This window comes from Panthera onca, chromosome A1 (assembly GCF_046562875.1).
Source record: "Panthera onca isolate mPanOnc1 chromosome A1, mPanOnc1 haplotype 2, whole genome shotgun sequence".
Taxonomy (NCBI): domain Eukaryota; kingdom Metazoa; phylum Chordata; class Mammalia; order Carnivora; family Felidae; genus Panthera; species Panthera onca.
This window is the reverse complement of record NC_138339.1, coordinates 158,917,056-158,940,716: the sequence shown is the minus strand read 5'-3', so window position 1 is coordinate 158,940,716 and position 23,661 is coordinate 158,917,056. Positions and strand designations below refer to the sequence as shown.

The 23,661-nt window shown below is 48.8% G+C and overlaps 1 protein-coding gene across 1 annotated transcript in view; it reads left to right on the top strand.

The window, feature by feature from the left end:
* Positions 1 to 23,661, top strand: part of CUL4A (cullin 4A) — a 46,671-nt gene that overhangs the window by 1,422 nt on the left and 21,588 nt on the right. The window contains exons 3-9 of the mRNA XM_060636632.2: positions 7,685 to 7,789; positions 13,617 to 13,685; positions 14,837 to 14,910; positions 17,411 to 17,573; positions 18,066 to 18,155; positions 19,480 to 19,562; positions 22,528 to 22,595. Of these exons, the coding sequence (XP_060492615.1) occupies positions 7,685 to 7,789; positions 13,617 to 13,685; positions 14,837 to 14,910; positions 17,411 to 17,573; positions 18,066 to 18,155; positions 19,480 to 19,562; positions 22,528 to 22,595 (652 nt within the window). The remainder of the gene's footprint in view (positions 1 to 7,684; positions 7,790 to 13,616; positions 13,686 to 14,836; positions 14,911 to 17,410; positions 17,574 to 18,065; positions 18,156 to 19,479; positions 19,563 to 22,527; positions 22,596 to 23,661) is intronic.

Genomic DNA, 23,661 nt, shown 5'->3' with positions numbered 1-23,661 from the left:
CATCATAAAAACAATGGGGATTACAAAAAAGTACAAAGAAGAAAATTAAAACTGTATATACTCCCATCATCCAAAGAAGACTACTGTTGACAGTTTGATACACATACATCCCTTTTTGTTTTAAATCATCATAAGTTTATTCTATTTTTAGATCAACTTTATTAAGGTATAATTTGTACATAATGTGTACTTCAATACATTTTATACTGACGTGTAAATCACCACCACCACAGTCAAGATGTAGAATGTTTCTACGTGAAAAAGTTCGTCTCTCCCCTGATCCACTCCTTGCAGACCACTGATTTCTGTGGCTATATTCCACCAGTCTAGCATCTCCCTTAAGCGGAACCTTCATCTTCCACTTGGGACAGTGCTTGGGACCATCATGCCTACTGTGTGACAGTAATTTGTTTCTTGGTTGCTGAGTAGTGGGTACCACCATTTCACCAGCTAACAGGTATTTGGGTTTCCAGTTTGGGGCTGTTATGCATAAAGCTGCTATGAACATTAACAGAGATGATTTGTGTGGACATATGTTTCATTCCTCTTGGGTGAATATCGAGAAGTAGGGGCTCAAAGTCCTAACTTTTTAAGGCATTTCATGTTTTCAGAGTGGCTATACAATTTTTTTTTTAAGTTTATTTATTTTGAGAGAGCATGCATGCATGCTTGCTTGCAGGGGAGGGGCAGAGAGAGGGAGAGAGAGAATCCCAAGCAGGCTCTGCACTAAGTGTGGAGCCCAACGTGGAGCTCGATCTCAGGAACCGTGAGATCGTGACCTGAACCCAAATGAAGAGTGGGCCACTTAACCGACTGAGCCCTCAGGCTCTGGTATCTGTACCAGCAGGTGTAGGGGAGCTCCAGGTGTTCTGCAGTCTTGCTAACATGTGCTATTATCAGTCTTTTTGATTTTAGCCACTTGAGTGCGTGTGTAGCGGTCTTTTGCAATTCCATATGAGTTTTAGAATGTTTGCCAATTTCTACAAAAAAAGCCGACTAGTGTTTTGATTAGGATCATGTTGAATTCCAGATCAGTGTGGGGAAAATTGATATCCTGATATCGTGTCTACTGATTGATCACAAGGGATGGCTCTCTGCTTCGTCTTCCTTCATTTCTCTCAGCAGTGCCTTCTAGTTCCAGTGTGTAGGTCTAATACAGCTTCTATGAGGTTTAGCCCTAAGCATTTCATATTTTTTTTAAGGTTTATTTATTTTTGAGAGACAGAGTGCAAGCAGGGAGGGACAGAGAGCGAGGGAGACCCAGAATCTGAAGCGGGCAGCTCAGAGTCCGATGTGGGGCTCAAACCCACAAATTGTGAGGTCATGACCTGAGACGAGGTCAGACGCCTCACTGACTGAGCCACCCAGGCACCCCAAGCATTTCATATTTTTAATTGTATTATAAATAATAGTTTTAATTACTGGTTTTCGCTAGTGTATAGAAATAGAAATTATCTTTATACATTGGTTTGGTATACTGCTCTCTTACCTCTCCTCCAGTGACTTTTTTGTGGATTCCATCAGGTTTTCTACATAGACCATCATGTCGCCTATGAACAGAGATAAGAGATGGTTTTACTTCTTTCTAATCTGCATGCCTTTTAATTCCTTTTCTTACCTCAGTGCACTGTTCAGAACACCAGAATAACGATGAGTAGAAGTGGTAAAAGCAGACAGTTTTTGTTTGGTTCCTGATCTCAGTGGGGAAAGCCTTCTTCAGGCTTTCAGCATCAAGTGTGATGCTGGCTTATCATAAGTGCCCATCATCGGGTTGAGGAAGCTCCTTTCCGTTCCTAATTTGCTGAGAGATTCCCAGAAGTGCATGTTGGACTTTGATGAATTCTTCTGTAACCGCTGGGGTGGTCATATGACATTTGTTTTCTTAGTTTATCGCATGGATTGACTCTTCACGTGGCAAGCCCATCTGGCAGCTGCAGGACAGATCTGAGTTGGCAGTGGTGTGTTACCCTTTTTTGTACTGTGGGATTCAGGTTGCTGTCACTTCATTGGTTTTTGCATCTGTGGTCATGGAGGATGTTGGTGTGTTGTTTTCTCGTACTGTCTTTGTCTGAGTTTGTCTCAGAAATGAAGGCCTCATAAAGTGAGTTGCAAATGTTCCCTCCTTTTCGTTTTCTAGAAGAGTTTGTATGGACTTGGTATTATTTTTTCCTTAAATGTTTGAGAGAGTTCCCGGTGAAACCACCTTGGCTTTGTGGAGAATTCGTAAACCACGGACTTCTTTGGTGGGTTTGGAGCTCTTCGGGTAATTCGTGTCTTCAAGTCCGCTAATCTTCTGTGGCATCTAATCTGCCCGTAGTGCCATCTGGTGAAAGTTTCATCCCATGCATTGTTTTTCTCTCTAGGGGCTCAATTTGAACCTTCTCAGTATCTTTCCCGTCACTACGTAACTTCTGGACAGAGGGGATACGGTTATAATAGCTGTTTCCGTGTGTCTGTCTTCCAGTTCTTTACTGTCAGCTTCCGGCTGCATTCGACCGCTTTTTCTCCCCTTTAGGTGTTGTGTTTTTCTACTTCATCGCACATCTGATAATCTTTGATTGACTGTCAGACATTGTGAATCTTGATTTGTGGGTAGATGTTTTTGTATTTCTATAAATATTCTTGAGTTTCATTCTGGACATATTAAATTATTTGAAAACCTTTTGATCTTTTAGAGTCCTACTTTTAAGATTTGTTAGGCAAGACTAGAACAGTATTATGTCCAGGGCTCATCGCTCCACAACTGAGTATTCAGGGCCCAGTGTCTTAACGACTTTCCAGTCTGGCTCGTAGGAAGGTGCTGTTCCAGGTCCCATGTGGGCACCAGACCCTGTTGTCCCTTTCCCCGTCCTTAGCAGTTTGCTCACACACAGGTGGCGAGTTCTTGAGGGGGACCCTTGACCTCTCCTTGCTCATGTCCATGCCCTCTGTGGCCACACGTCTTCCCTGTAGGCCTTTGTCTCGGAGACTCGAGCCTCAGCTCCCGGCCCCCTCTCCACAGCCTGGAAACAGGGACATAGGAAGGGAGCGTCCGAGCTCGTTTCCCTCCCAGAGGTCGCTGTCATTCACAGCCCAATGTGCGATGCTTCGCAGACTGCTATTTCACACGTTTTGTGTGACATTTGGTTAATTCAGGCAGAAAGGCTAGTCTAGTCCCCTTATTTCATCTTGGCCAGAAGCAGGAGTCCCATCAGGTGTCTGAACTCTCATAGGTTTATTAGTTTAATAAACTGCTATATCTTGCAGCCAGGTTTCTTTATTCTTCTCTTCCTGGAGATTTGACCATCTGGGATCGATTGCCTGTCATCTTTCATAGAATGACTTTGCCATACCTTTTACCCAGCAGTGTAGTTCATAACAGTCGCCGCATGTGTTACCATGAATGAACAGTATAGTTTATAACAGTCACTGCACGTGTTATTATAAACACTAGTTCCAGGTGCTCTGGGTGTCTGTGTGCGTTTTGACACCCTGAGGGCTGGGGGTGCTTACCCCCAAAATGGAATCTCACATTCCATGGGGCATCCCAGGAGGCAGGGGCAGCGGGGAGGCAGGGGCGCAGGCCGGCTCCTGGCCACTCACAGAGAGGTACCCTGATTTCAGGTACCTCTCTGGGGAATGAGCTGCTCAGATCTTTTGGAAGCAAACGGGGTAGAAATAGTAAGTGACATCATTGTGTAGTTATTGAATGTTTGCCTTATCCTGATCTTGTGATAAAGCAGTCAGTGCATTTACCTGGTGTTTCAAAGTACAGTTGAAGTTTTTGCTGAGGTGGTGTGGTATATACTTTGCGAAGAATTTTGTGTGAAAGTGACAGTTCTCACCAAAGTATGAAAGTTTTTTTAGGTTTTTGTGTGTGTGTGTTTTTTTAAGGAAGTTTTCAGGATGATTTGAGGGAGAAGCTTTTACGTTTTGATATTGATTAGTCTTCCCAAAGTGGGGTCTCTTCTCCCCCCATCAAGGCATCCCTTACCACGTGGACACTTTAGGAGGCCTCCCTGGAGGAGAAATTAGCTCCCGTGTGTCTGCTACAGTCCACCTGTTGTTTCTCTGTAGGAGGGAGGTTCAAAGTGTGGTGAGAGGAGGGTCTGCACAAACGTATGCCCCGTCCACACTTTCCTCCGACAGAGCTAAGGCGAGGAGACTTTCAATGCCCAGATCTTTTTAGTCTGTCTTTAAAGATCTGAGTTTAGGTCTGGAATTAACACCTGTGGAAAAAAGTTTATCTTGTGTGTCTCCTGCCTATACGTTTTAGTCCTGTTTGCCAGCATAGTGGACAACAGATAACTGAAGTCTGCATTTTCGACAAGGGTTTCAGGGAAAGGGCTAAGTGCTGATTTCAGGCACTTTTGATGCCCAGAAACAAAGCCATCATGGGAGACGTACTGTTCTGAGGAAAACCATGCTGTCCTGAGTCACGGACTAAGGTCTCCGAAGTCTTCCTGCTTGGTGATGATTTAGTGAAGGGGAATGTGGGGTTAGGTGTTAAGTGTATTAATAAGATGGCTCAAACTGATCAGACTGATTGAAAAGGCCCGGAAAGTAGTAGACACATATAAACATGTTATTTGATGGACCGATTTAAGAAAGTAACAAATTAATCAATAGTGAGCTCCATACAGAAGTTGCTCAAAAACAGAGGTGAATATCCAAACTCAAATCTATTCAGCTTAATAGAAAGAATTTCATAAATCAGCAGTTCTGAGCACTCAGTGGGATTAGTTGTCTGTGTTCAGGAGTTGACTGTGAACATCTGAGAACTGGGAGTCAGGGTCGGTACTGCCCCCCACGCTGCCCATGTTGGCCGTAAAGCCCCCATCCAGGTGACTTCCGATCCCTCTCAAACATACTCTCTCACTCAGATCTGAGCTGTAATTTAATTTCTGCATCATTCTGTACTCGTTTCCTACAGGCAAGAACCCCATTAGCGCTTTCTTCCGAGCGGTGAGTTCATCACCTTTCAGTGGGCCCACGATTGAGTAGGGTCCGCCTTCAAGACCAAGTATCACTTACAGAGGGGACATAGCTGCCCCCCACCCGGAACTGTGCATGTGTGCCAGGAGAGCACTGTGCCGGCCTCCGGCTGTCAAGTGTGAGCTCTGGCGTGGCCACGGCCTGTGCGCCTCTCTCTGTAAGGTTGGCCCGGGTGTGATTTTCCCCAAGGCTGGGGACTGGCTCTCATTTTCCCTTCATCTACATAAATATGTGCTCCTAGTATCTGCCTGCTTTTCTCTTTTACGATTTCTCACACTACGGTACCCTCCACTCCTTTTTCTGTCTGGTCTCAGCTTTGGCCTTCGAGACTTTCATGAAACAGATCGTCTTCCAGGACCGTGTGCTCTCATTTCATTGCTCCCGTGCGTTCCCCCCACCCCACGGCTCTCTTTAATGTCCTGTTGGATATTCCACACTCAGGGCCAAGTATGCTGGGGGCTGCGGCTCCACCCTGCACAGGGACCGGTGTCTGATCTGCCGTATGCCCATCTGTCTGGCTTCAGTGCACTTGTCTGTCCCAACACAGACGACAACCTGGAGAGGGCTTGGGTGTGGAGGCCTGGCAGACTTAGATTACAGAGCTGTGCCTGGGCAGTTCGGACAGGCGGCTTCCTCCATGGCTGAGTGAAAGCGAGGAAGACACTAACACAGGGCTTCTCCCCCTCCTGTCATCCTTGGATTAGCTGAATTCCTTCTGTCTGCTGTGCCTCTTACACATGTGAGGGGTAATGTGAAACACACCGTACCGTTGGACTCCCAATTCACACCCCACAGCGGGCACTTCTGCGCCCCAAAGCAGGACTCTGTCTCCAGCACTTCTTTTGGGGAGGGGGCTTGTATGTTGTGGTGCTCCTGTAACTGACAGAAGAGTCAGCCAGGGGCCCTGCTGGGCCGCACTCTCTCTTCCCAGTGAGGGTGCCTGTAACATGAAGACACCAGCAGTGACTCAGCAAAAGACACTGAGAAAGGACAGCACCCACAGCAAACCTGTCTACGCCAGGGTTTGGCTGGTGCTTGTAAGAGGCCCCCAGGTTCTGTTTTAAGAAAAGATCTTAAGTGTGCTTCATGTAAATAGTAAATATGTGCCAAAGAGGACATAGATGAGAAAGGTGTTGTAAAATCAACAGTGACAGCATGTCACAACTGGGGTAAGATTGTTTTGAGGACACTGACTCCTCCTTCAGGAATGAGAGCAGGCAAAGTGGTTCCGTGAGTGAGATGTTCCGTGAGGGACACGTACTACCAAGCTCATCTTGATTTTTACCAAAGAAAATACGTTTTCTTCATGTATTGCATCAAAATCGTTTCATAATAATTATGCTTATGGATCTCCCAATAATTAAGTTACTGGAGCAAAAGCATTTGTCAGCAGGTTATTTTGGGTTTTCAGAAACACAAGGATAGATCTTTGAAGTATAAAGATAGGACTACAAAGGGAAGGAATTACAGGGTTTGAGAAAGAAATTCGGGGCTTTAAACAGTGTAGTTGAGCCCTTATTTGTAGAGCAAGGCAGCACGTAGGGGAATGCCATATTGTGCTATTGCACTGATAACAAACTTGCTAAAAAACAAGTTATAATTTTTAATATCTTCATTCCGTGTTCCCTTTTGACCTTTATGAATGTGCATGTGTTTTATACAATAGTGATTACTGTATTTATTTAATTTATGTTAATAGGTAGCAATCTTATAATCCTAAACATGGGAACTATTAATATTTACAAGTCTTGCTACAACAAATAGCTTTATAAAAACTTAAGTTACCTATTTCCTCAGGAATATAGTATTTGATTTAAATTCAGATTCTGAAGTGTTTCCCCCATATTTTTTTAGATGGTTCAAAACTAGTCAGTATAAAAAACTACACTTCTGTTTTTAGTATCTCACTTGGATTGAATGAGATGCTGGTTTTGTACATGAAATTGGAAAAGAAATGTTATTAGAACCAGTGAGAATATGCAACCATTATTTTTTGATGTGGATAAAGGTATTTTAAGAAAAATGTTTCTGCTTAAAAAACTTGTTTCTTCATTAACTTAAGACAAGCCTAAATAAATTACACATGCAGCCTGCAGAAAAATATGTAGGAAACAAGTACAGTGTAGCTGTTGTGGCCTGGGCACTCAGGAGCGTCCTCGCTGCGCTACGGGCAGAAACTGCCCTGATGCTCGCCCACCTGTGTGGAAGGTGGTCACTGAGGGTCCGGAGCAGTGATTTCCTGACCTGGTTGCATGTTATAATCATCAAGGTAAACTCATCCACCTTTCCAGTGTCTTCCACCTCAGATGAATGTATGGGAACATCCAGATCTGTTTTAAAGTCCCCGGGTAAGAGTGGTGAGTGGCCAGGTTTAGAGACTGCTGCACTAGAAAAAAAATAGGGCATTGTAGATGCTCAGATGTGTGCAGGGACGCCGCGGGGTCCCAGGTGTCATGGGCTGACATAGGTGTGCCGTCCAATCTGTGCTCGGTATTAGTTGTTGTTACCTTTTTTACCAGACCCTTCCTGGATTCCAGTAGTCCGACAATAATCACCCTGAACTTAAACATAACAGTTTCTTTGTAGTTTTTATAAGTACGAAGGGGGTGCTTGTCTGTTATGATTGTGATTTTATTTACATACACAGGTCTTTTTAAAGAACGATTTTGTTATTCATGGTGAATAATTCACTTGTTCCTTTTGTTTTTAGGCTGTTGAAAATCTCTGTTCTCACAAAGTCTCCCCAACACTCTACAAACAGCTGCGCCAGGTCTGTGAAGATCATGTCCAAGCACAGATCCTTCAGTTTAGAGAATATCCTTTTTTTGGCTCATGAGTTTCTATGCATTACCTAAATCTCTTGAGGCTGAACATTAATAGGATAAAGAAGTAGTGACTGTTGTTAGTGTTAAAACAACAGCTTTCAAAATTCCCATTTATTTATAAAACAAAACCTAACATTTGTTTCACGTGACCTAATATAACAGATTTTTTTAAGTGGAATTTTTATTATTTACATTATTTATCTGATTAAAGCAAAAGAGTGTCCATTTATTGGGTATGGTTGAAGTGTTTAGGAAGACTTCTGAGAAATGTCTTAATTCTATTCTGCTGTCCTTCATTCTTGTGAAAAACCATCTATATTAGTTATCTCTGATGCATAACAAATTTCCCGCAGACTTGGCGACATAAACAAGCACCCGTTTGTAGGCTCACGGTTGTGTGGGTAGGGAGTCCCAGCTCGGTTCAGTGGGTTCTCAGCTCAGGGTGTCACTGGCTGAAACCGCGGGCTGGCCGGTCTAGGTTTTCCCACAGACCGCCTTCCAGGCAGAACTCCTGTCCCTCTGTTGCAGGACTGATGTCGCTCTCAGCCCCTGGAGGCTGCCCTTGGTTTTTTGCTTCAAGGCCTCTTCTTTGACAGCATGGTTAGTTGCTGCTTCTGAGCCAACAGAAGAATGCCCCTCTCTGGTCTGCTGAGACAGAGTCTTCTGAGATATAACCCACCATACTCCCAGCCCGCCCACCAGTCAAGGGAGGGCAGTCTAGGCAAGTAGGTGGCCGGGCATCTTCGAGTTTTGCCAGCACACCACGCAGGACCAGTGTCTGCCAGGGAGACGGGGCTCCTTACATCCTATCGACAGTCTGGCCTCGGCCCAGTGCTCCAGCCCACCCCCACCCCTTTATTAGTCTCGGGAAGGAACTAGGAAGTGGATTTAATATTACAGACACCTGCTTATGACTGCACTTTTCCAGGTCGCAAAAGTAGGTAGTTGGAGCCTGCTCATTTCTAACTCTTGTTCTAGCTGAAGGAGTCCTTTCTGTCCCATCACCCTTCCCTTGAGAAACTAAAGCATTCAGAGTTTGCTAAAATCTCTCAGGGCAGCTGCCACAGCTCTGTCACCTGCTATCGAAGCTCTGGATTATCCATGGCAATGAAGCCCACATGGCCTAGAGCAAGAGGGTCTTCCCGTAAATGGGTGAGCAGAGTCCATTCTGGTTCTATTGTATTGGCATCTGTAACTGCACCTGTGCAGTATTTTCCGGCAGAGCTCTTTCCTACCAGAAATCATGAGTCCATTCAGGACAAAGGTGACCATACCATTGGACCTTTGGAAGATGGCCAGTATGCACCACGTCTCTGAGGCATCCTCTGAGGACACACAGAGGCTCCTCTCCTACCTCAGTGCCACAGCACAGGATTCTCAGAGGCTGGGTGATGGATCCAGGAGCCCATCTGAGATGCTGACTTCTGAAAAGGAGCCTGACTTCCAGGCTTCCCGGAAGTCAGCAGATTCCCAGGTGTCCTCTCCTAGACCTGCAGGTTAGGCTGAACTTCCCAGAAGTCACCAGCAGATTCCCAGGTGTCCTCTCTGGGACAGGCACATGTTAGGGTGAACTGCTGTGATTGTTCCTAACCCAGCTGTCCCAGCTTACTCAAGACTACTTCATGATTACCTGATCAAACTAGCCTCCTGCCAGTTAATCCTACCTTGTGGGTTACAGGAATGTGTTCATTAATTCAGTCATTCAGCAGGGACTTCCTTCCTGTCCAGACCTCTATCCGACAGTAGGAAATGATGGCATCGCCTCCTTTCTGCCCTCCCAGTAGTCCTGGTGCTGAGATAGAGGCGGGGGGCAGGGTCGTTGCATTTCCTTGATGCGACAAAACCATGTTTCTAGAAACTACGATGTCTTTCATTAAAGAAAAAAGATGAAAAGATACTCTGCCATATGAATTGTCATTGGTGTGAGGCATCTTGAGTTCCAAGATATTAAGTTATTAGAATCAGGGACAGGAACTGCAGTGCAGGAAGCAGCTGGGGCAGAGCTTTCCAGAGGAGGGTACACTGGAGTCCCATCATGGAGGACCAGTGGGGTGTGGCCAGCCAGAGGGAATGAGCCATCGGAGAGGGGCGCTTGTGGGACACTTGTGGGACAAGGCCAGAACCTGGGCACACTGGTGGAATTTGAGGCCGTAATTCTGAGTTGCAGCTTGGGTTTGAATCTTTGCGTACGCTCTGAAAGGTCTGGACTTAAGTGCACATCTGAGGGCCCCTGCAGGTATTTGAAGCAAGAATCCAGTGCAGTTGTATCATGTTTGGCAGTGATACGGGCAGGATGAGACTGGTGACGAGGTGGGCCAGAGGTAGCACTTCCTTATTTCAGAGAAGGGGGCGGGGCGGGGCTGGAAACAGGAGTGAAGTAGGTTCTGGCCCTTTAGAGCTTAAACCCCAGGGAGACTGACGAGGGCATAAAGGTAGGCATTTATGGGTCAGGGTGGTGGGAGTTTTTAAAGGCTCAGATAAGCCCCTGGGGTGTAAGGAAAGGGCAGTCAGGCGCGCACCCGCCCCCAGGAGGGGCTGTGTGCAGGGGGAGGGGTGGCTGATGGGGGACACAGTCCTGCCCTCGGAGCTCATTTTGCTGAAAGGGTGGGTAGCCTTGCCAGACTTCAAGGGGCCGAGCAGCAGGGCTGTTGCAGATGCCCAGGCCCTGCAGGAGTACTCCAGGGAGAGCATGCTGGGGTGTCTCTGGTCTCTGGGATGTTCCTGTAGTTTGTATGTGGCTGTTTTCTAAGGTCCAAGGACTGCTCCCTCCGCTGTACTGGCCGCATGCTGCTGGTGAGGACAACGGAAGGAGTGCTCAGGGAGGCCAGGAAGCCCCTGGTAGACAGGTGGTAAAGGACTCCTATGGAATTGAGTCAGCTACTGTGATTTTCTTACAGTACTGACTCTGTTCTTTCATTCATGTGTTTGCATTCTGCACTTACCTGCTCCTTTCGAAATAAGTTTCCTGCTATTGGTGATAGGCCTTTCCCCACGACCACGGCTTCCTGCACATGCACGCCTCAACCAAAAGCAGCGCATGCCGAACCTGGCATCACTCGGTGCAGAAAGGAGGCTGCGCCACGCACCCAGGCTCAGTTTAAAAGCTCCTCTTCTATGACAGCAACCGGCTCTCAGTGGAATCTGAGCCGGCCAGCACCTGTGCACAGAACTCACTCTTCCCACCCCCAACTCAGCTCTAGGGCATCGCCACTGTGGTGAACCACAGAAGGGCCAGCCTGCCAGCCTGCGGCGTCCGTGTGGAGTCCCACATAGCAGCAGCGTGGTCTACACGGCAGAAGGACAGAGGTGACCGGCGTGTTCACGATTTCCTGTGTCTTCCTACTCCGTAGATGACGGCAGGCTTTGGGCTTCTTTATGAAGACCCTCCGTGAGCAGCATGTAGCCCGCGTGCACGTGTGGAGCGCCGGCAGCAGGCTGGGTTTGTGTGTCTACACGGCGCAGCCCTCGGTTAGTGCTGCGGCTCAGAGGTGAACATGACAGGCTTCCTGCCTCTGTGGACTTTGTAGGCTAATGAGGGAGGCAATAATTCAATCGTCCAAACCATGAACTGTGACAAATGTTGTGGCAGAAAATGTCCTCTGCGGTCATAGCAGGCAGACCTGATTGGGGTGAGGGGTGTCAGGTGGTGGGCCGGGGTGAGGGCGGCTTGTCCTTCTGCACACTCTGCTGGGGTAGGAGAGTGGGGTAACCCGGCTTATACAGCGTGGGCGAAAAGAGAACCAGTCACTCTTCTACTTGGCGTGGGCGCTGTCTTTTGGGTTTCTTCCTTCTTGTTGAATCCTTGTAGTCACGGGCACATGTATTCGCACTTTGCCACGGGGTATTCCGTGTTTGCTGTTTGACACCTGACTGACTCCTCTCAGTACACTGCTTAAAACCTTAGCTAGGCCTGGCCCTTCTCCAGACAGGAGGGGACAGTGTTGGGAGCCTATGATGGCAGGCGGTATGTCTTAACGCCCCGAGAGTGCTCATGTGAGGCTCTGGGCTTTGGTATGTAGAGGGCTGGAGCTCGGTGCATGCCGGCCTTACTGTTTCGTACTGTTTTCCATGGGAAACAACCACAAGTGACAGCTTCACCCGGCTAGACGCATCTCGTGTAGTAAGCCCTACATGCAGGGCCGCTCCCTCCCAAGGAAGCCCTGTGCCGGGCCGAGTGCTGCTTGCTCGCTTTTGGCGCCTGCACCATCCGGCGGTGTGGGACTGGCTAGTGGGAGTCTCACCCCGGGCAGCCCCACCTTCCGACAGAGCCTGGCCCCCCAGCTGATGCAGACTGCCCTGGAGACCTGCCAGGGTGTCAGCAATTGGCTTGTGTCCAGCACCGGGTGCCAGAGCTGCTGGGTCCCTGCTACATGTGCTTGTGACTTACTCTTCATTTTTTTAGACTGTCTGTGTCAGGTTCTCATATTGTAGGCCACTGTAAATTTGAGCAGTCATAAAAGATTTCTTCCGGAATAACATGTTAACCATTGAACGACTAGGTTTTTGCTAGGATTTACTATTTGTGATTTATTAGCAAAGCCCCAGGAGAAAATAGGATGTGTGGCCAGGACCACTGTGGCTGAGGTCAGCTCTCCTTACTTGGATGACAAGGATGCACGTGTGCCCGTCAGTTCCTTACAGCTTCCTGATCTTCTGTCCTCTTTCCAAAGTCCTGGTTGTGTCCTCCCCTCCACTGGCCCCCCTCGCTCCATCAGACCGCCTTGCCGACTGAAGACTCTGACACCTGTCTGATTTCACAGCTCACGCCCTGGCCCATGCGCTGCTTCTGTATGTGCTGTGGATTTTACATGTAACCTCACACCAGCTCTGAAGAAACCGAGGTCAAGGGAAGTTCATCACTGGCCCAGGGTCCTGGAGCTGGGACTGTACAGAGGGAGCAGCATGTGTATCGTGTGGTTGGGGAAACTGGAGGTGCACAAACGTGGGGAGTTTTGTAAGCCACAGGCAGCGTGTAGACGTTTATGACAATGACTTTGCCCAAACCTGTGAAGGCCGTGCTGGATGCATTTGGCTGTAGTTTGCTCTAGGAGTCCGTGTTGGAGTTCTCTTTTTTCTATAAGCAGTATGTTGAGCCTTCTTAAAAAACACATCCTAATTATCGAGGTGAGTGTGTTCTCATGCGGTGCATGAATGAGACTTCATATCGGTTCTCATTGAGAATATAGGTTAAAGTTAAACCTCAGCCACCTCCCTCCAACTGCCTGTTCTCTGGTGCTATTAATAGTCGACCTGCTTTGTCACCACTGGAACAGTGCAGGTTGGGGTCTGTCCCCACCACCCTTTGCAGGATAGGCCCTTAGGTCCAGCCACCCAGATTCGTGAAGCCTGTGACCTGGTGGTTAATTCAGCCAGCAGGGCTCTACAAGGAACCTGGCCATAACAGCAACAAGGGGAACGGGAAAGTTAGGGGGGTTGTGGCTGGAGGCTCATCACAAATTGGGAACACAGTTCAGCGATGCAGAAAACCTGCACCTGTGGTCCCTCTGGTCCTTCAGTATTCTTTTTTTTTTTTTTTTTAAGTTTGTTTATTTTTGGAGAGGGAGAGAGAGAATCCCAAGCAGGCTCTGCACAGTCAGCACAAAGCCCCATGCAGGGCTCGATCTTACAAACCATGAGGTCATGACCTGAGCCGAAGTCGAGTCGGACACAACTGACTAAGTCACACAGACGCCTCTGGTCCTTCTGTATTCTGACAACAAAATGATGTGTAGATTCTGTGTCAAGAGCTGCAGTTATGGGGTTAAAGCTGTAATAATTGGCCAGCATTTCTAAAGTTTTCCTTAGCAGGTCTGCACAGACTCACTAGATAGTGTTTTATTTTTAAAGAAGATTAACACCTGCTGGCAAGATCATTGCAGACAAATGGTAAGCGTATTGACTTTTCTGTTAACCCTGGTTTTAGGGACAGTGTGCTGTCCCATAATCTCCATAATCTTCATCGGTAGAGCCCAGTGTCTGGTCTCACCAACGCACTTCCTCTTGGTCCTGTTCACCCTCTGCTGTAGCTAAGCAGGAAGGGGATTGGGTAGCTGGGAGGGTGTGCCTCTTTCAATCCAGCTGTCTTCCCCCCCCCCCCCCCCCTTTCTAACCAAAGATGGCCTCGTCCATCTTCCCTCACCCATCTGAGGATAGTGTGGGCCAGACTGTCGGCCGAGATAGGGAAGTGCTGTTTGGGATTCTGTTTTGGGTCAGATGCTGCCATCCAGCTCAACATAGTAGGACAACAGGGCAGGGAAAAGCTGCCTGTGTGAACGGCTGCATTTCTGGATTGGGGCCAGCTGCTAATTTGACCTTCAAACCCACCTGACAACCCACGGTACCTGAGCTGATTCCTGAATGGGTCTCTAAAGTTTTTCTTAATCCCACTTTATACCTGATAATCAAGCCTGACTTCCAGGTTTTTACTGTAACTGGACAGCCAAAGTCTTAGACTTTGCAGATGTATTGATTCTGATCTGTTTTTATGCATGTGAGTTTTTAGCATGACCTGGCTGTGGGGGAAAACATGGTAGTAGTACCTTTCCTAATAAGGAGGTGAGTAGGGGACAATGAATGAACCTCTTTTCCAGGCCAGGCACCTGGTACATGGTCAGAATAGATAAACGTCTGTTAGGAAGGCTGTGTTAGGAGAATCACAAGGTTCCTGGTGGTCCTGTGTCGTCTTCACTCGGCTTGCAAAAGAGAGTCAAACACGTGGCCAAGAGCCTCATGCCGATGTGACAAGGACTAATTATTTAAAAAGCTTAGAGCATCTCTTCAGGTTTGTGAGGTTTACCACATCAGGCAGGAAGTGACCAGATTTCCCTTATAGTCAGATTTTCTGGACAAAAGAGATGAAAATCAAATACCAAAGGAGCAATTAAATTTGGGGAAATAATCATGAAGGTTTTGGTGGGGAGAATCCTCAAGAAACAATTACTGCAAGATTTGAGACAGCCACCAGTTATAGTTCAGAAGGCCTGCTCTTGGATATTTAGTTAGTAAGTTACATAAATAAATGCTTTTCTAATTGCCAGATCATGATCAGAAGTATTTTCCTGTTTTTGGACCGCACTTACGTACTGCAGAATTCCATGCTTCCTTCTATCTGGTGAGTGTCCTGGTCAGTAGGACCGTGTCTGTGCTCCTTCATGTCAGCCAGAATCACTAGCGCACCTGTCCAGGCCCAGGCGTACCTTAGCCCCGGAGTGAGGGGGCCGAGCCAGGCCGGCCACGCCCAGGAGGAGCCCCTTGGGGCACCCTGACCAGCTTGCAGTGAGTGTCACAGTACAGGTGGCAGGCAAACACAGCAGGACTGTGGGAAGCCACATTTCTGTCCCTGGGCGCTGCACTCCAGGGCCATCTGGAACCAAGGGCACACGGTTCACCTCGGCTGGGACGGAGAGGCCCAGGCGCTCACTGACTCCAGCAGCGCCCTGCTCTGAGAAGACCGAGGCTGGTGAGGTCATGGCCCGGGGCCCTGAAGTCCCCCACAGCTCCCCATCCGGCTGACCAACCACAGATACGGAGACCTCGTTTCAGTCTGCTCGTCAATCACACAGCATCTTTCAGGGACTCCCCGCCCTGTGACTCTGGGTGCTCGTCACTGACTTCCACACCCTGTTGCTGATGCCATTCGCCACTCCACATGCCCCTGAGGCTCCCGCTCCTGCCTCCTGATCAGACTTGTCCCTGATGTCGCCCTCGGCTTCTTCCCGGTCTCTGTTGGCATAGAAGCCCATTCTCCCATTCCCTTTAAACCCAAGTTCTTTAACAAGGTGCTTTCTTTTCAGTTTCCTCTGCGTCTGTTTCCTCTGACCTGAGGCACGGACACCGCCCTTCCTGAGGTGTCCGTGACCCCTGCTTACCAGACCCATGGACACTTTTTGTCTTTATTTCATGTTCCCGCCCATCTGTGCAGCTTTGGACACTCCTGGTTGGATGTCTGTCCATCCTCAGCACCACTTTGCCCCTCGTTCTCTTACTGGCATCTGCACCTGCACTGTGCTAGGCTTCCGCACGCGGCTGCAGAAAGGGTAGCCTTTGTTCAAAGAAACAGCAAGCATGTAACTGAAGATAACGGAAGGTCACGTGGTTGCTACTCTACAAAGCACTGTTCTAAGAGGTTTGGCACCTGCTCCTTTAGTCTGTGGTACAGCTCTGCAGGGGATGACCATTATCGCCTCCACTCTACAGACGGAGAAACTGAGGCAGAGAGCTCCCAGCTTGTGGGGCTGCCGGGTCGGAACTGTTCATTTGTGAACATAGTTTATAACATAACGTGTCGTATAAACTGTAAGCCCTGCTTACAGCCTAGCGATAGCAGCCTCGGGCCACTGTCAGAGACAGAAAACCTGAGCAGGACAGTGCAGTATGAGACGCCCCAGGCAGGATGCGGAAGGAGGCTGAGCCCTGGTCTGGGCCTGAGCTTCGCAGAGCCAGCAAGACTGGTGAGGGGCTGAGGTAGGAGAGGTGGTAGTGGAGGGGAGGGGGCAGCAAGTTTGAAGTGTGGTCTGTGTGGAAACAGGAGCCGCCCAGGACGCACAGGTTGTGGGGGAGGCGGAGACGTGGGTCGAGAAGACTGCTCGATGGCTTGTGGGGAGCAGTTGAAGCCGGAAGCGGAGATTGAGATTTTAGGAAGAAGCGGAGCAACAGTGAACACTTCTTCCGTACCGCACCTGCTACTTGCCTCGCCCAGCGTGGAAAGGGTTTACGGGCGTAAAGCAGTGTGTGTGATGCCATTTGCGGTTAGGGAAGGACAGGCAGAGACCCAGAGGCACCATGAGTAGGGGGTGGGGTCAGGAGTCAAACCCAGGCGGCCGGCTCGAGCCCCCACGACTGACCGATGTGCTTGACTGCTGTGTCCTCCAAGTGCACACGAGACCCAGGCCTGCACCTCCTGCAGGGAACCAGAAAGGCCTTTTGTGGTGTGCACTGGAGGAAAGGCTTCACCACAGGTGGGGCTCCCCAGAATCCACACTCACCTGTCTACTGCTCACCGCCCCCCACTGCCCGTTCAGAAGACCCTGCTGGGTCCAGGCACTGAGTTGTGTCTGTCTGCTCGGTATCTGGCTTCTGGGGGACCTGTGGAGGTGTCTGAACAGAGCACAAGACCTTTTATCCCGTGGTGTCTGCACAACCGCCGAGAGCTGGTTTCCTCCTGAATTCCTCAGCAACAAGCCGAGCGTGTGGTGGCCTCTTCGCAGTGCAGTTTCACACTCCAGCCGCCAACGGAGGGGATCGAGTGCCATCAGAGGAAGAGGTGTATGGCAAGCTCTGGAGAGGGACCAGAGACGGAAAAGGGAAGGATAGGGCCAGCCGGGTGGCGAGTGTGTGATCCCGCCCCAGGAAGAAGGATGTGAGCTGTTCCCAGATTGACGTACTTCTCAGTGATGCCTGACCCACCCCAGGACACAGCCTTGATAAGAAAGCAAATACAAGGCACAATAGGCTGGCCACAAATGAAAACACAACAAAGGAGTACTTGACAGGTGGATTGAGAGAATTAGCAAATCAACAGTTTGGGCTAACAGGCACAGCATAGCTTGGAGCTTCACCTGGAACTTCTAAAATGAAACTAAAATTTAGTCTTGTTTTTACTGTTTGTACAGGGATATGGGATTGGAGCTTTTTAGAAACCATATCATTAGTGATAAAATGGTTCAGAGTAAAAGTATTGACGGGATTCTGCTATTAATTGAACGAGAAAGAAGTGGTGAAGCCGTGGATCGGAGTTTGTTAAGAAGTCTGCTGAGTATGCTCTCTGACCTTCAGGTAATCTGTCCTGTCCTAAACATTTACCAATAACTCCTACTAGTCTGTGTCTATATCTGTTGAGTTTGCTGTCTGACCTCGGGTAATCTGCCCTGTCCTAAACGCCCCAATACTTCCTGATAGTCTGTACTACTTATACCAAAATAAACTGGTGTATGAAAGATTTAAATGCAAAAACTAAAATAATAAAAGTGGCTGTTAAAAATGAGCAAGAGGAGTGACTGTCAGGCTAATGCCAGATCAGGAACCACAGAGGAAAGTGCCCTTAGGACACAGACCCAGTGCTCCAAGGCCAGGGCGGTGCCTCCTGCCCAGGCCCTTAAGGAGCCCATGCGCTGGGCCGATCTGCCCAGGCCTCTGGAGGAGAGGCACACGGGCAACTCCTTAGGGCCAAGTCACCGCAGCCATGCTCCCTCAAAAGCTTGGATTATCAGCACTTCCAAAGGTAGGTTTCTTTTCTGTAATTGGCCAGTAACTTTTCTCTTTTCTTAGGTATATAAAGATTCATTTGAAGTGAAATTTTTGGAAGAAACTAATTGTTTATATGCTGCAGAAGGCCAGAGATTAATGCAAGAAAGAGAGGTAAGACAAGGAGGTACTTCTGAGTCACCTTATTTCTTTTTAAAGAAGTGCGTTTAAGTTAATTTTTAAAAGTTTGTCTTTCCACATTCACAAACATTTTATAAGAAATCTGAAAGCCACAATCTAGCTGAAATTCTCAGTAACAGGCTTCATTGTTCTTACAGTAAAGACTTAATTTCTTATAACTTAGAAACTGTTTTTTTAAATGTTTATTTTCAAGAGCAAGCACGAGTTGGGGAAGGGCAGAGAGAGAGGAGGACAGAGGATCCAAAATGGGCTCCAGGCTATCAGCACAAAGCCCAACGCGGGGCTTGAACTCCCGAACTGTGAGATCATGACCTGAGCCAAAGTTGGGCACTCGACCGACTGAGCTGCCCAGGCGCCCCTTGACTTAGAAGCTTTTTTATTGCCCTTCCCCTGCCAAGTGAAAAAGCCAGTAAGGTAGCTTCTACATGTAAAGTAACAAGTTAAAACAAGAGGATAAAAGGAAATCTTAACTGTAAAAATGACCCAAGCACACCCCAAATCTTCCATTTGTATGAGGCTTTGGAAAAAATTACCCAAAAGACCACAGGAAAAAACATATAACAGTAGCCATATGAACCCAAAATCTTGGCAAGCAGTTAGAGCAGAGACTGAAGGAAGCTCCTGGGGACCCTCCCCCAAATGTTGATCGTTGTCGCGCAGGATGGACTGACCGTTGGTTCTCCATCCCGGTTTTGGAGAGGACACATTATGTGCGGTACCCAGCCTTGCTGCCACCACTGGGTCAGAGCGCTAGAGACCGTATTAGGGGGCCCCCTAGGCCGTCAGGTGACAGGAGAAATGCCCTTTGCCTCTGGAGATCTTCTGCATCCGTGCTGTTTGGCCTCCCCAAGTGAACACCCAGTCTGTCGATTAGCTTTTGCTGACCCCACTCGTTTGGGGCCAGGGGATGCTATCAGGCCTGCACCCTCTGACCTGAGTGCTGCTGCTCGCCTGCGCATAGGGCCTCGGTGATGGCAGGGACCCAGGGCCTCGTCCCAGGAGCTTGACAGTGAGCGGGACACAGCAAAGAAGGGCTGCCCTGTCCTCACTCTAGAGGTCACTTTTACTCTCCAGAACTGAGTTTCAGGAAACTCTGTGCTATGTATCCTGCCCACCTTCACGCCCCCGCTCATCTGTTCTGATACTTGCCTTGAATATATAAGGTGGTTTTTTTTGTTTTTTTAATTTTTCTGTGGACAACAGTGTTTCAGCTTCTTGGGTAACATCAAGAATCTTTGTTACTTAAAAAAAAAATAAAATCTTTGTTACTGACATGTTTAAATGTTGTGTTTGGAAGGTTCCAGAATATCTTAACCACGTAAGTAAGCGTTTAGAGGAGGAAGGAGACCGAGTAATCACGTACCTAGACCACAGCACACAGTGAGTACCATTCATTTACTCAGTTCTCACGGCATGGCCGTAGCCTGCCCTGTTCCTGGCTGTTTATTGAAATAAATGCTGTCTTCTTGGACTCAGCCAGTACTATCAGAGTATCTTTGTTGTTAGCACGTTTTGCTTATGTTATTTGTGATTATCCAGCGCCTGTGAGTCACAAGTGCCCTGTTGTGAGTTCTCAGTGAGTTCTCATCCGAAAGGAGTACTTGAGGCTGAGGAACTTGGCATCTTGGGGTTTAGTAACAAGGGATTCTATTTATGTTGATGGAGTATAATTGAGTGTCGGGCACTTTGGGTTGTAAACTTTTTGTTAGATGTGGAATGTAGCTGTAATTTTTATTTATGGTATTAAGTCACATTATTTTTTCTTCTCATCTAATTTTTGTTTTCTCTAAACCTGAAGTTGGTAAGCAGCTAGGGAAAAGTAAAAGAGAAAACTTGTGTGGATGTCTGTTTCTCACCCTGCACGTAACATTTATTCAAGTGAGGAGAGTTAAGAGAAACCAGAGATAGAAGAGACTGAAGGGTAGAAAGTGCAGTGGGGCAGGCAGGATGAGAGGGGCACCGATGTGGCACCTTGAGAATACAGAGAACAGAGGGTCAGGAGAGGAAAGGTGAGCTTGCTTTAGACATTTGAGGGGCCCATGGGGAGCCCCAGGTCTACATAGAAGGATGGTCGTGCTGAAGCCAGGACAGCTGTGTTCCAGGTCCCCTGGGGACCAGGGAGTCACAGGGGCTGGAGGTCGGCAGCAGGGACGCACAGGGAGTATGAGGGAAAATGATGTGCCAGTAGGTCACATCAAGGTTGGATAAGAGTCTTCGCTAAGTATCTGCTACATTTTTTTCTGTTGATGTTTTCCATATACTGTGAAGTTCAAGAACTTTAGGGAGAGAGATACATGGTAAATCCTGGCGAACAGCAAGCAAATCACCCGCCCAGTTCAGGATGGAGGGGGCGGGGCACTGGGGCCACTGGGGCCTTCTACCTTATGACCTGTAGGCGTTGGGCACAGCAGTCCTTTTCCTTTTCACACGTGCTCATCCACCCCTGTGCATATGCTAGATTTGAAATTTCTCCCCCCAATTTTAAAAAGTATATTGCTTACAAGTATATGTAAGTTATTTAAGCAAAGGAATAACAGATAAAGGTGGTTCGCCTCTGGGCTCGAGCACAGGTGGATGGAGGGTGCACTGACTGAGGCGGCTCCTGCCGCGCTGGGTGATTCAGATGTCACAAAATAAACAGTTGCCGTCAAGGACAGAAGAGGGAAGCCACGGCTGAGCAAGCCACACTTGCCTTCGCGCTGGGCTCCACACGCCCCTTCCTGCCCCCACGCCCTCAGAGCACAGTAGACGGCATCCTGGACGTGGAGCATGCTTGAGGGCAGCGGGGCACTGCTTTGAGCTGCACCTTGTGACCCGCCTCATGCTGGACACCACAGCCAGGTCACTCGGCAGGCCCTACCCCAGGGACTCTCATCCCTCAGTGTGGGAAGGACCCGCTCTCCTGCTGCTTGGCACAGTCGGTAGATTGTCACTTTGTCACTGTAGATTATAAGGTCGATTCTTGGGCACCTGGGTGCTGAGGCAGCGCGTTCCCCAGGACTGCACCTCTGGGCTCGAGGGGCCTGCAGTTTCTGCCCTGGGCTCTGCTGGGACCTGTCACAGCACCCGGGCTCATGTGGGTGCTGCATGGGCTGTTGGAATGGAAACGGTGATGGAGTCTAGATTGCACGCCGCCTGGAGGCAGTGGTTCCGTGAACACAGGACAAGTCGCTCGGCGAAGCCAGTCATCGGGAAACTGCACATCAAAACCAGTCCCACCTCACGCCTGCCACCATGGCTTTTGAGTAAAAAAGGCACACAGCACGAAGCCCTGGTGAGGACCAGCAGAAGTCAGAACCGCCGTGCATGGTCAGTAGGAACATGGGCAGCTGCCCAGAAGACGGATCGTTAGCTCCTCAGCTCCCCAGAGTGGTAGACAGAGCTAGGTGTTTTTTCAACACACCAGTTCTACTCCCAAATAGATAAGTAAAAACATCCGCAAGACTTGCTTGCAAATATTCAGGCAGCGTTACTCAGTAGTCAACAAGGAGAAACCACCCGCTGCCCCCTGGTGACGTGCCGCCGCTGAAGCTGTTTGGACGGGTGCACTACTGGCCCTCCCTGCTGTCAGCCCCTGACCTCTGACCTCCACCCCCACCTCCCGTCATCGTGCTGCCCCTCCTGGAGGCAGACCCTCACCTCTCAGTGGGCACAGTCCCTGACCTCTGCTCTCTCGCAAGGGGGGTATGTGCTTTCTCTGGGGTCGCTGTTAGGTTTAAGGTGGGCCATTGTAAAGTTCTTTATGAAGCAAAGACTTGAGAAGATACCCGAAATTAATAATCCTGGGACTAAAGCACATGTCTGATTAAGAAAAACTAAAACGACATGAACTATGGAATATGTACTCAGGAAGGACAGTTGTGCATGTCCCCGTGACTGTGGCAGTCACACTTGGCGATGTTTCAGAGTTTCAAATATTCTGTTCGATGTGACACTTCCGTAGTATGGGCCTCACAGAGGAGCTTCCTTGATAAGTGGTGATGGGAGGGGGCAGGCCTGTCCACGTAGAGGTTGTGGGGCCTGGAGCAGGGGCGGCCACGGAGTGGGGGACGGGGCCAGTGTGCCTTGAATCCAAAAGGCAAAGCTTTGTTTTGACAATTGCCAGCCAGGCATTGGGGTGCAGGGCACTTGACTGTCTGCTGGTGTCTCCTTTTCCCTGGACCCCTGGTCTCTGTTGTCCAGTAAGATTGTCTTTAGAAAGATTTCAGAGTCCTCATGGACAGCAGGGAGATGGCTGTTCTGATTAACTCCGTGTCAGGTGTGTAGACAATAAATGCCCCATCTTTACAGGTGATCAAAGTCTCTCCATCAATTGCTTACACCTTGTCTTTTTGCCTCATAATAGGAAACCACTGATTGCTTGTGTGGAGAAACAGCTGTTAGGAGAACATTTGACAGCAATTCTGCAGAAAGGTAGATTTTCCTAACTTTTGTGTCAAGTTACCCTGCATGGTCGCCCTTGACATTTTAAGGAAGTGAGTGAAACGGCGTAAATACCAGCTTAAGGACATCCATCACGATGAGACAGTCACTAAAAATCGTTGGCAATAACGAGCATGTTAGCCCTGGAAACACCGGGAAAGGCGTCTGGTAGAAATCAAGAAATCACAGGACATGCTGTTCTCAGCTGAAGCCGCTGAGAAACCCCCTGGGCCACAGACAGCTTGCAGCTGGGTCCTTGTGCGGTGCCTACGGGCGCTGGCAGGCACAGAGCTCCCAAGGGTGCAGGCTGGTCGCACGGGCTGCGCGGCTGTGGTGGGGCTTCCTCCCCACGCACCCCAAGAGGCTGAACGCCACGTGAACTGCCAGGTGGCTGGGGACTTCGGCCAGAGTCCCGAGTATGCCGGACAAACCCTCCGCTGGCAGAGGGAGGGCGCAGCACTGCTGACTGGGCAGCGTGCCCTCTTGCGCCACATCCCTGGTGCTGCTCGTCAGGCCCTGGTAAGGGTGGTTCCAGCAGCTACTGTGTGTCCCGGAGGAGCGTCCCGCCTGCCCTCTGTGTCTGTGCCCTTCACAGTGTGCTTAGTTCTCTGGGGTTCAGAGCGCACGGTCTCCCCCTCTTCAGTCCTTCACGGTACTTTGTATAACTATTAGGTGTGTAATGTTACCATTTGAAAGTCATGATGGAGCTACAGGATTTATTTCAAGATGTTGGAGACCTTAAAGCTTAATTATGGGGAGGCCCAGAATTATGGACGTAAATTATAAATTATAAGAAAAATAAATAGCCAAATATATTCTGATTTGGACTCTGCCAGGTGGTAGTATTATCTGTAATGAGACACCTGAACATAGGGTCTCCACGGAAACCAGAACAAAGCCAGGAGGGGAGAGCTGGCATTACTGAGTGCCGGTATCTTCTAGGCCCAGGAACCGCCCCCTCCCACCCTGTGAGGTCATGACCCCATCATACAAGTAAGGAAAGCGGCTCCGAACAGCCTGACACAGGTGCCTCCAAGCACAGCCCCTAAGCCAAGGT